The 13,069-nt window shown below is 39.7% G+C and overlaps 1 protein-coding gene across 1 annotated transcript in view; it reads right to left on the reverse strand.

Moving 5' to 3' along the window:
* Window positions 1–275: 275 nt before the first annotated feature.
* Window positions 276–13,069, reverse strand: part of MYLK3 (myosin light chain kinase 3) — a 44,197-nt gene continuing 31,403 nt past the window's right edge. Inside the window, exons 10-13 of the mRNA XM_032613802.1 lie at window positions 3,822–3,950; window positions 2,500–2,652; window positions 1,397–1,529; window positions 276–361 (exon numbers count right to left, since the gene is read on the reverse strand). Of these exons, the coding sequence (XP_032469693.1) occupies window positions 302–361; window positions 1,397–1,529; window positions 2,500–2,652; window positions 3,822–3,950 (475 nt within the window). The 3' untranslated portion in view covers window positions 276–301. The remainder of the gene's footprint in view (window positions 362–1,396; window positions 1,530–2,499; window positions 2,653–3,821; window positions 3,951–13,069) is intronic.

Genomic DNA, 13,069 nt, shown 5'->3' on the forward strand with positions numbered 1-13,069 from the left:
TTAGACATTAAATTTGACATATGCAAAGTAGAAGCTTTCCTACCTACCTAAAGCATGCCTACACTTATCATCAAAAGTAGGTACACTTGAAAAGTAATCCCAGCATTTCAACTGATCTTATAAGGCAGAAAAAAGTTCTTAGGTCAGTCTCTTTACAGCCACTTTTCATCCACAAGGAAGGCAACAGCCATAAACTTTTTTTACAAAATAAGTAGAAGGCCAGATTATTAAAAATCTTCAGTCATGACTTCACCACAAGTCTCAGTAATTTCTGGGCCCATGGGAGCAGCAGAGTTGAGGATTAGGGACAAGGTGGAAATTTCCTTAATCTGTTGGCAGCAGTCACCACGTAGAAGTGTTTCTTAAGGTAAGGAGAGAAGGAAGGGAAAAAGGCATATTTATAGATCAATTACTTTAAGAAGAAACAATAAAAGGACTTGCTTAAGTTTAGCCACTTGGGTTTGTTTAAAATTGATAACTAAAGGGGAAAAGAAGATTCTAGCACAATTATAGTAAAACAGTCACATGACTTTCAGGGGCATGTTTAAAGCAAGTTTGAAGTGAGCAAATATGTTATCCCACCCTTTTCAAGTGAAAAATGGAGCACCCTAGAATGGTATTTTTCAAATTGTAACTCACAACCCACCAGTGGGTCATGAAATCAAATTGGTGGGGCATGACTAACAACTTTTTTTAAATGAAACTAAATATCATAGAATAGAAAATATCAGAGTGCATCACACTCTGTGGAGCAAATGTCGCAGTATTTTTGTTTCACATGTGTGCGAGTATACGTGTACTTGTATACTGGCTCTCTGGGTAAAGCATTTTGGTTTTGTTTTTTATTGAAGATCTAAGCCAATATCAAAATGTTGGAAAGTCACTTCCCTGGAGGACAATTGTTTTTGAGAGATATTCTATGTCCATGGTTCCAAAGCGTTCTGTTGTAAACAAAACTATAAAGCTTTTAAAGCCTAATAGGGCTTTCCTGGGCCCTTTTTCTAAAATGTGGAGGAATCATCCTCAAGCTACGGGCATTAGTTCTGAGCGCTGCACTGCGTTGTTCATTGAGAACACACGCTCAGACTTCATTCTGTCACTTCAAGCGTTCACATAAGTATGAATTGAAAGCTATTTTTATGCCAGTCACTTTCGGTCTGTGGCATTTTTTAATCAAGGTAACAGGTTTTTTTGTTTGTTTTTGTATTTTTGCGGTACGCGGGCCTCTCACTGTTGTGGCCTCTTCTGTTGCGAAGGTAATAGGTTTTTTACGTGAGACATTTTTCCCCCTAAATAATCTATTTAGAATCAAAACGTAAGTAAAAACTTAGTACCCTTCTTTCAAAGGACATTTTAAGAAAACAAATGCTGCTTTTACTAAAAGAAAAACAGTTACCTTCCATTTCCTCTGAGCCATGTATTTCTGCAGCAATAGTTGGGATTTGAGACGAACTTTCGATTTAGAAGCTTTGGCAGGCAAGTTATTCAACCACTCATGTTTCAGGCACTGTGTGGCACTCATTCTGCAGCTGTGAAATCAAACAGCAGGTGAGACTTTTAGTTGGGGTTGCATTTTTCTGGCTATCCAAAATCTGTTTAATCGGTAGGAAGCTGAGTCAGTGGAACAGATTAATCATATAGGCAGATTCATGCCACGTGCTAAAAAAAGACCTCCTACTACCTAAAATTCCCATCCTTAAAAGTGCAAGAATGTCGTCAGCAAAATGTTCCCTGCCCTCTATTGAGGGTATGTGTCCTAGTGATTAATCACCACCTCCCAGAGAGAGCTGGGGAATCAAGGTAGGACAGTAGGAGGGCCAGCTGTGCCTGGAATTGCTCTTAAGAAATAAAAGAGCATGAGCCTTGAAAGAAGCTCATCTTTCTTCACAGAGAATAATGTCAACTTGTTCATCTGAATTAGAAATATATTTCCTCTCACATAACTTTTCACAATAAGGAAGAAACAAAACAGTCAAGGCCAGGGAACGAGAGCTGTCTCAGAGCCCAGATCTTGGGCCCCACCACTTGTAGTTATTCCCATATGTCTGAGTATTGGAAAACTCAGTGGCCCAACCCATAACCTTGATATAGCTACTGAAAACGAAGTAGGTCTTCGTCACCAAGAAATAAGGTTTTCTGTCTTTTATTCTGGGGAATAACAACTGCATATCTCAACTTTTCTTCAACATTAGCCTATGAAAAGCAATAACTTGGAAATAGGCCTTATTTGTAAATATGGTCTTTTCTAAAACTCTTGTCTAGATTTTATGCTCCTAGTTGCTTGTTTCTTAACTGACTTCCTTTGTCCCTTTCCCTGCTACCTTTTCTTTTTTTTTCCCCAAAGAAGTAGCAGACTAAGAAATCCTGAACAGAATCGGTCTACAGGGAGAAAGGACCATTCGCTTCAGCAGCCCTGCCTAGCACCAGCCTGATTTCCACAGCACCCAAATGGATGGTCACCATCAGGATGGATCATGGGTGACAAGCAATAAAGGGTACCTCTTCTCTTTGACCAGCAACCGGGAGACAAAGTCCTTGGCCTCCTCTGACAGCCCTTCGAAAGTGTCAGCATCAAAATCCCAACTACAGTTCACAATGAAATTCATGGTCTCTGCATCTGTTTCCCCTAGAAACGGCGACAAACCACTGAGCCTACAGAGGAGAGAAAGGACTGTCAGTATGTGGAAGCTATACCTGCCAACACACATCGACAATACAGAGAAGACTCTTACAAGATCAAGCAGAACTAACCAGAACCAAGAGGGTTCAAAAGAAAAGCACCCCCATTGCCTCTCCACAGGAGAAGTCCAGTGCGCTCAATAAAGTGGAAGCACTGAAAAACTGATGACAGGAAGAGTGGTGGAATAAGTCCCCTATCATGCTCACCACATTCCCCCTTACCCTGAATTAAAGAGTAAATTGGGATCCAACCCAATATGCCCATTTATCAGGTACATTTGACTGAATATTAAGATAGCTTGGCATGTCTCTGAGACTACCCAGGCCTCAGGGGCCAAAGGAAAACTGGCTTTATTAGGCTCCTCTAGAGGAGGGCAGAGAGATGAGACAACTTCACTGGCTGGCCTTGAGCCACAATATTCCCCAACCTGGTGTAGCACACACACAAAGTGTGGGGAAACAGTTAAACTGTAATAATAAGACTGGGAGCAAAGCTTGATTTTGTTGGGCCTCTGAGGGATGTCCACAGTTGGAGAGAGAGGAGGACATTTAATCTGTGCACAGATCTCCTCTCAGCCCATCCTAACTCTGCTTCCTCAGCCCACAGAAAACAGGGAGTGCAGAGCAGAAGGACAAAGTTAGAAGATGCAGGAGCTGTGCCCTGCCCTGCCCTCCCCTCTCCTTACCTCTTCAATGCACTCCAGTCCCACTTGCACCACAGCACCCGCATTTCTTTGCCAGAGGGCTTTCTCTCCAGTGGAAGCTGATTTATCCACCCAGAAGTTTCAGGGAATTAATAACTCTGGGACCAGCCCACTAGCAACAACTGATTAGAGTCGGTGTATTAATACCCCAACTCCCTCCCCCACTAGCTGGCCTAGCTCTGAGTGGGTGTCCCACAGTGGCCCCCAGTTCCCTGCAGGATTAAACTCCAGGTGCCCACAGTGGTTACTGACTCCACCACACACACATTACTGGCTGCCTTCCTTCCCCATTTCACTTCCCCACTTCTCTGTTGGCTTTTCTTAGGGATGCCTCCCCAATAAACTCCTTGCCCTCAAGTTCTTGCTGCTTCTAAGGATACCCAAACTAAGACAAATGGCCCCCATTCCCAGTGGGGCGTGAGGCCACTGGGCACTCACAGCATGTAGGTTATGACTCCCACACTCCACATGTCCGTTGGGAACGAGACAAACTCGTAATTGACGACTTCTGGGGCCAGGAACTCGGGAGTGCCAAAGTTCACCTTCAGCTTCTCCCGAGGCTTGTACCTGGGGAGGAGGGGTGCAGAGGACAATGAGAGTGAGCCCCGAGAGAAGTTGTGGATGCCCGGCTAATTCCTTGGGGGCCGCTAAACACTCCCCAACCCTTGCTGTCAGCCATGTTTTCTGGACATCACATCCCACCACACGTGGTTTACTGGGAAATCATCACACACCCAGGCCCTAAATGCAGACTTTCCTAAGTCACTGTGGAGAATAAGAAGACCACAGTCCTCCTCCTTCTCCAGGTATTTACAATCTGAAAAAGAGGGAAGATCAATATATCTTAATCAAAAAGAGGGAAGATCAATATATCTTATGTGACTGGCCTGCAGTCACACGGATGAGCAAAAACAACCTGTGTAGAAGCTGTGTGGGGAGGACGGCTCTATTGTGCATCATAGTTAAAGGGAAGACGATAGGAGTTATAGAAAGAGGCAAAATGCTCAACATCACTGATCATCAGTGAAATGCAAATCAAAACCACAATGAGACATTACCTCACACCATCAGAAAAAAATAGAAAATTGTAAGTGTTGGCTAGGATGTGAAGAAATTAGAACCTTGTCAGTAGGAATGTAAAAGGGAGCAGCTGCTATGGAAAACAGTATGGCAGTTCTTCAAAAAATTTTTTTAAAGAACTACCATATGATCCAGGAATCCTACTTCTGGGTATATATCCAAAAGAATTAAAAGCAGAGTCTTGAAGAGATATTTATACACCCATGTTCATAGCAGCATTATTCAGAATAGCCAAAAGGTGGAAGCAACCCAAGTGTCCATCAGCAGATGAATGGATAAACAAAATGTGGTATATACATACAATATGATATTATTCAGCCTTAAAAAGAAAGGAAATTCTGACACATGTTGTAATATGGATGAACTCTGAAGACATTACAATAAGTGAAATAAGCCAGTCACAAAAAGGCAAATACTGTATGATTCCACTTATATGAGGTTCCCAGTGTAGTCAATTCAGAGACAGAAGGTAGGATGCTGGTTTCCAGGGGCTGAAGGCAGGAGGAAAATGAGGGGTAGTTATTTACTGGGTACAGAGTTTCAGTTTTGCAAGGCAAAAAAAGCTCTGGAGATTGGTTGCACAACAATATGAACATATCTAAAGACTACTGTAACTAATCTTCAAAATTGCTAACATGGCAAATTTTATGTTATGTGTATTTTACACAATTACAAAAAGATCTAGAAAAAGTATTCTGGACATGAAGTTTAAGAAAGGCTAGGAAGAGAATTGATGGCTGTATGGGGAAGGGGTTGGAGAAAGTTGGTTTTTAGAATCAATCTTGAAAAAGAAGAAAACCTCTAGCTGAAATTTAATGGGCAGCAAAAAAGATGTCCTTCAGTTGGAGAATGGATAATATAAAGTATGGTACATCTAGAAAATGGAATAGTATTCAACACTTAAAAAAATAAAAAAGAGATTCACAGAAAGAAAGACAAGATGAAGAGGCAGAGGGCTATGCACCAGCTGAAGGAACAAGATAAAACCCCAGAAAAACAACTCAGTGAAGTGGACATAGGCAATCTTCCAGAAAAAGAATTCAGAATAATGATAGTGAAGATGATCCAGGACCTCAGAAAAAGAATGGAGGCAGAGATCGAGAAGATGCAAGATATGTTTAATAAAGATCTAGAAGAATTAAAGAACAAACAAACAGAGATAAACAATACAATAACTGAAATGAAAACTACACTAGAAGGAATCAATAGCAGAATAACTGAGGCAGAAGAACGGATAAGTGACCTGGAAGACAGAATGGTGGAATTCACTGCTGTGTAACAGAATAAAGAAAAAAGAATGAAAACAAATGAAGATAGCCTAAGAGACCTCTGGAACAACATTAAATGCAACAACAATCGCATTATAGGGGTCCCAGAAGGAGAAGAGAGAGAGAAAGGACCCGAGAAAATATTTGAAGAGATTATAGTCAAAAACTTCCCTAACATGGGAAAGGAAATAGCCACCCAAGACCAGGAAGCTCAAAGAGTTCCATACAGGATAAACCCAAGGAGAAACATGCCAAGACACATAGCAATCAAATTGGCAAAAATTAAAGACAAACAAAAATTATTGAAAGCAGCAAGGGAAAAACAACAACATACAAGGGAACTCTCATAAGGTTAACAGCTGATTTCTCAGCAGAAACTCTACAAGCCAGAAGGGAGTGGCATGATATACTTAAAGTGATGAAAGGGAAGAACCTACTCTACCCAGCAAGGATCTCATTCAGATTTGACGGAGAAATCAAAAGCTTTACAGACAAGCAAAAGATAAGAGAATTCAGCACCATGAAATCAGCTCTACAAAAAATGCTAAAGGAACTTCTCTACATGGGAAACACAAGAGAAGAAAAGGACCTACAAAAACAAACCCAAAACAATTAAGAAAATGGTAATAGGAACATACATATCGATAATTACCTTACACGTGAATGGATTAAATGTTCCAACCAAAAGACACAGACTGGCTGAATGGATACAAAAACAAGACCCATATATATGTTGTCTACAAGAGACCCACTTCAGACCTAGGGACACATACAGACTGAAAGTGAGGGGATGGAAAAAGATATTCCATGCAAATGGAAATCAAAAGAAATCTGGAGTAGCAATACTCATCAGATAAAATAGACTTTAAAATGAAGAATGTTACAAGAGACAAGGAAGGACACTACATAATGATCAAGGGATCAATCTAAGAAGAAGATATAACAATTATAAATATATATGCACCCAACATAGGAGCACCTCAATATGTAAGGCAATTGCTAACAGCTATAAAAGAGGAAATCAACAGTAACACAATAATAGTGGGGGACTTTAACACCTTATTTACACCAATGGACAGATCATCCAAACAGAAAATTAATAGGAAACACAAGCTTTAAATGCCATAATAGACCAGATAGATTTAATTGATATTTATAGGACATTCCATCCAAAAACAGCAGATTACACTTTCTTCTCAAGTGTACATGGAACATTAACCAGGATATATCACATCCTGGGTCACAAATCAAGCCTCAGTAAATTTAAGTAAATTGAAATCATATCAAGAATGTTTTCTGACCATAACGCTATGAGAATAGAAATCAATTACAGGGAAAAGAATGTGAAAAACACAAACACATGGAGGCTAAACAATACGTTACTAAATAACCAAGAAATCACTGAAGAAATCAAAGAGGAAATAAAAAATACCTAGAGACAAATGACAATGAAAACATGATCCAAACCTATGGGATGCAGCAAAAGCAGTACTAAGAGGGAAGTTTATAGCTATACAAGCCTACCTCAAGAAACAAGAAAAATCTCAAATAAACAATCTAATGTTACACCTAAATGTTACACCTAAACTAGAGAAGGAACAAACAAAACTCAAAGTTAGCAGAAGGGAGGAAATCATAAAGATTAGAGCAGAAATAAATGAAATAGAAACAAAGAAAACAACAGCAAAGATCAATAAAACTAAAAGCTGGTTCTTTGAGAAGACAAACAAAATTGATAAACCATTAGCCAGACTCATCAAGAAAAAGAGGGAGGGGACTCAAATCAATAAAATTAGAAATGAAAAAGGAGAAGTTACAACAGACACCGCCAAAATACAAAGCGTCCTAAGAGACTACTACAAGCAACTCTATGCCAGTAAAATGGACAATCTGGAAGAAATGGACAAATTGTTAGAAAGGTATAACCTTCTGAGACAGAACCAGGAAGCAACTGAAAATATGAACAGACCAATCACAAGTAATGAAATTGAAACTGTGACTAAAAATCTTCCAACAAACAAAAGTCCAGGACCAGATGGCTTCACAGGTGAATTCTATGAAACATTTAGAGAAGAGCTAACACCCATCCTTCTCAAACTCTTTCAAAAAATTGAGGTGGAAGGAACATTCCCAAACTCATTCTATGAGGCCACCATCACCCTGATACCAAAATCAGACAAAGATACTGCAAAAAAAGAAAATTACAGACCAATATCACTGATGAATATAGATGCAAAAATCCTCAACAAAATACTAGCAAACAGAATCCAAAAACACATTAAAAGGATCATACACCATGATCAAGTGGGATTTATGCCAGAGATGCAAGGATTCTTCAATATACGCAAATCAAACAATTGTGATACACCATATTAACAAATTGAAGAATAAAAACCATATGATCATCTCAGTAGATGCAGAAATAGCTTTTGACAAGATTCAACACCTGTTTATGATAAAAACTCTCCAGAAACTGGGCATAGAGGGAACTTACTTCAACATAATAAAGGCCATATATGACAAACCCACAGCAAACATCATTCTCAATGGTGAAAAACTGAAAGCATTTCCTCTAAGATCAGGAGCAAGACAAGGATGTCCACTCTCACCACTATTATTCCACATAGTTTTGGAAGTCCTGGGCACAGCAACAGAGAAGAAAAAGAAATAAAAGGACTACAGATTGGAAAAGAAGAAGGAAAACTGTCACTGTTTGCAGATGACATGATAGTATACATAGAGAATCCTAAAGATACTACCAGGAAACTACTAGAGCTAATCAATGAATTTCATAAAGTTGCAGGATAAAAAATTAATGCACAGAAATCTCTTGTATTCCTATACACTAATGATGAAAAATCTGAAAGAGAAATTAAGGAAACACTCCCATTTACCACTGCAACAAAAAGAATAGAATACCTAGGAATAAACCTACCGAGGGAGACCAAAGACCTGTATGCAGAAAACTATAAGACACTGTTGAAAGAAATTAAAGATGATACCGACAGATGAAGAGATATACCATGTTCTTGGATTAGACGAATCAATATTATGAAAATGACTATACTACCCAAATCAATCAACAGATTCAATGCAATCCTTATCAACCTACCAACGGCATTTTTATACAGAACTAGAGCAAAAAATCTTAAAATTTGTACGGAGACAGAAAAGACCCCAAATAACAAAAGCAGTCTTGAGGGAAAAAAACGGAGCTGGAGTAATCAGATTCCCTGACTTCAGACTATACCACAAAGCTACAGTAATCAAGACAATATGGTACTGGCACAAAAACAGAAATATAGATAAATGGAACAAGATAGAAAGCCCAGAGATAAACCTATGCACCTATGGTCTATGACAAAGGGGGCAAGGATATACAATGGAGAAAAGACAGTCTCTTCAATAAGTGGTGCTGGGAAAACTGGACAGCTGCATGTAGAAGAATGAAATTAGAACACTCCCTAACACCATACACAAAAATAAACTCAAAATGGATTAGAGACCTAAATGTAAGACCGGGCACTATAAAACTCTTAGAGGAAAACATAGGAAAAACACTCTGACGTAAATCACAGCAAGATCTTTTTTGATCCACCTCCTACAATAACAGAAATAAAAACAAAAATAAACAAATAGGACCTAATGAAACTTAAAAGCATTTGCACAGCAAAGGAAACCATAAATAAGACAACAAGACAACACTCAGAATGAGAGAAAATATTTGCAAATGAATCATCGGACAAAGAATTAATCTCCAAAATATATAAACAGCTCATGCAGCTCAATATTAAAAAAACAAACAGGGCTTCCCTGGTGGCACAGTGGTTGAGAGTCCACCTGCCGAGGCAGGGGACACGGGTTCGTGCCCCGGTCCGGGAAGATCCCACATGCCGCGGAGCGGCTAGGCCTGTGAGCCATGGCCGCTGGTCCTGCGCGTCCAGAGCCTGTGCTCCGCAACGGGAGAGGCCACGACAGTGAGAGGCCCGCGTACCACAAAAACAAACAAACAAACAAAAATAACCCAATCTAAAAATGAGAAGACCAAAATAGACATTTCTCCAAAGAAGACATACAGATGGCCAAGAAGCACGTGAAAATCTGCTCAACATCACTAATCATTAGAGAAATGCAAATCAAAACTACAATGAGGTATCACCTCACACCAGTTAGAATGGGCATCATCAGAAAATCTACAAACAACAAATGCTGGAGAGGGTGTGCAGAAAAGGGAACCCTCTTGCACTGTTGGTGGGAATGTAGATTGATACAGCCACTATGGAGAACAGTATGGACGTTCCTTAAAAAGCTAAAAATAGAATTACCATATGACCCAGTAATCCCACTGCTAGGCATATACCCAGAGAAAACCATAATTCAAGAGACGTATACACTCCAATGTTCATTGCAGCACTATTTACAATAGCCAGGTCATGGAAACAATCTAAATGCCCATCGACAGATGAATGGATAAAGAAGATGTGGTACATATATACAATGGAATATTACTCAGCCATAAAAAGTAGCAAAAGTGGGTCATTTGTAGAGACGTGGATGCATCTAGAGACTGTCATATGGAGTGAAGTTAAGTCAGAAAGAGAAAAACAAATATCGTATATTAACGCATATATGTGGAACCTAGAAAATGGTACAGATATACCAGTTTGCAGGGCAGAAATTGAGACACAGAAGTAGAGAACAAACGTATTGACACCAAGGGAGGAAAGCAGCGGGGTGTGTGGGTTGTGGTGTGATGAATTGGGAGATTGAGATTGACATGTATACACTGACATGTATAAAATGGATGACTAATAAGAACCTACTGTATAAAAAAATAAATAAAATAATTTTTAAAAAATAAATAATTAAATTCAGTGATAAAAAAAGAATCATCAATCCATGAAAAGACATGGAAGAACTTTTAAAATCTACAAACAGTAAATGCTGGAGAGGGTGCAGAGAAAAGGGAACACTCTTGCACTGTTGGTGGGAATGTAAATTGATACAGCCACTGTGGAGAACAGTATGGAGGTTCCTTAAAAAACTAAAACTAGAACTACCATTCGATGCAGCAATCCCACTACTGGGCATATACCCTGAGAAAACCATAATTCAAAAAGACACATGTATCCCAATGTTCATTGCAGCACTATTTACAATAGCCAGGACCTGGAAACAACCTAAATGTCCATCAACAGAGGAGTGGATAAAGAAGATGTGGAACATATATATAATGGAATATTACTCAGCCACAAAAAGAAATGAAATTGGGTCATTTGTAAAGATGTGGATGGACCTAGAGACTGTCATACAGAGTGAAGTAAGTCAGAAGGAGAAAAACAAATATCGTATATTAATGCATATATGTGGAATGTAGAAAAATGGTACAGATGAGCCTATTTGCAGGGCAGGAATAGAAAGGCAGACGTAGAGAATGGATGTGTGGTCACGGTGGGGAAGGGGAGGGTGGGATGAATTGGGAGATTAGGTTTGACATAAATACACTACCACGTGTAAAATAGATAGCTAGTGGGAACATGCTGTATAGCACAGGGAGATCAACTTGGTGCTCTGTGATGTTCTAGATGAGTGGGGCGGCTGGGGGGAGGGAGGTCCAAGAGGAAAGGGATATATGTATACATTAACTGATTCACTGCACTGTACAGCAGAAACTAACACAACATTGTAAAGAAATTATACTCCAATAAAAATAAATAAATAAAATGGATAACCAACAAGGGCCTGCTGTATAGCACAGGGAACTCTGCTCAATATTATGTAACAACCTAAATGGGAAAAAAATTTGAAAAAGAATAGATACACCTATATGTATAACTGAATCATATAGGTGTACCTATACACCTATATAGGTGTATAGATATCTTTAGGTGTACAGCAAAACGTACACCTAAAACACCTAAAACTAACACAATTGTTAATCAACTATACTCCAATATAAAATAAAAAGTTAAAAAAAAAGCATATTGCTAAGTGAAAGAAGCCAGTCTGAAAAGGCTACATACTGTATGATTCCAAATATATGACATTCTGGAGAAGGCAAAACTGTGGAGAGAGTAAAAAGATCCGTGGTTGCCAGGGATTAGGGAGGAGGGAGAAATAAACAGGTGAAGCACAGAGGCTTTTTAGGGCAGTGAAAATACTTTGTATGATACTATAATGATGAATACATGTCATCATACATTTATCCAAACCCATAGAATGTACAACACCAAGAGTGAACCTAAATTTAAACTGTGGACTTTGGGTGATTATGATGTGTCAATGTAGGCTTATCAATGGTGATGAGGGGAGGCTTTGCATTGTGGGGACAGGGGATAAATGGGAAATCCCTGTTCCTTCCCCCCGATTTTGATGTGCACCTAAAACTCCTCTAAAAAATGAAGTGTTAATTTAAAAAAATTAATGGGCACTTCCTATTCGCCAGATACCATGCTAAAAGTTTTACTTATATAAACTTTTCATCCTCACAACAACCCTATGAAGTAGGTAAGTTTATTGTCCCCATTTTACAGATGAGGCAATTGAGAAATAGAGAAGAATAAAATAAATATCCTGCCAATGTGCCTGATTCCCTTAAATCAGGGATGTGTGTTTTCAAAATACAGTCTCTTCTTTTCCAAATTTGCTGAGAGTCAGGCAAATGCAGACCCTGAGCCAACACAGACCATACTCATCCAGTGAAAGAGCAACAAAGATCACCTTGGTGGCTGAGTTGTGGCGGGAAGTCAGGGAGGGGAGGAGAGTTAGAGCCTTCCTCTGGCAGTCTGTTCGTCCCCTGCACTGGAACCCGACTGGAGCCTCAGGGCCAAGGAGCCAAACTGAGAGGAACAGGCTTCCCCTTGAGGAGAGAAGGTCCAAGCTCTCAGCCCCTGGATGTCCCTTTCCCAGGATGCATTCCGGTTTCCACTGCTTCATCTGCCCCACAGCCACATCCTGTATCATGTGACTTTGTAGTTCCTTCCATTAGAGATGGCATATATTGCCCCATCCCATTGATGGTGAGCTTGGTCACATGAGCTGCTTTGGCCAGTGGAATGTGGGTGGACATGATGGTGGGCCAATTCCAAGCTAGGCTGTAGGAGCGTGCCTCTTGCTCCTCGGCCATCACCATGAGAAGAGAATGAGACACACCTGGAACAGACCTGTCCTCACTGACCTGCATCCAAGCCCAGTTCAATTCAGCCTAGATCAGTGACTCCCAACCAGTGGTCTGTGGGTAAAAGTTTAATAACCAGCTGATTTTCTTTTAAGTTTTGATTTGTAGTATTTGCCAATCGTGTAAATACTGATTTCACCGTGTCTGATTTAAAAGTACCA

Source organism: Phocoena sinus, chromosome 19 (assembly GCF_008692025.1).
Source record: "Phocoena sinus isolate mPhoSin1 chromosome 19, mPhoSin1.pri, whole genome shotgun sequence".
Lineage (NCBI taxonomy): Eukaryota > Metazoa > Chordata > Mammalia > Artiodactyla > Phocoenidae > Phocoena > Phocoena sinus.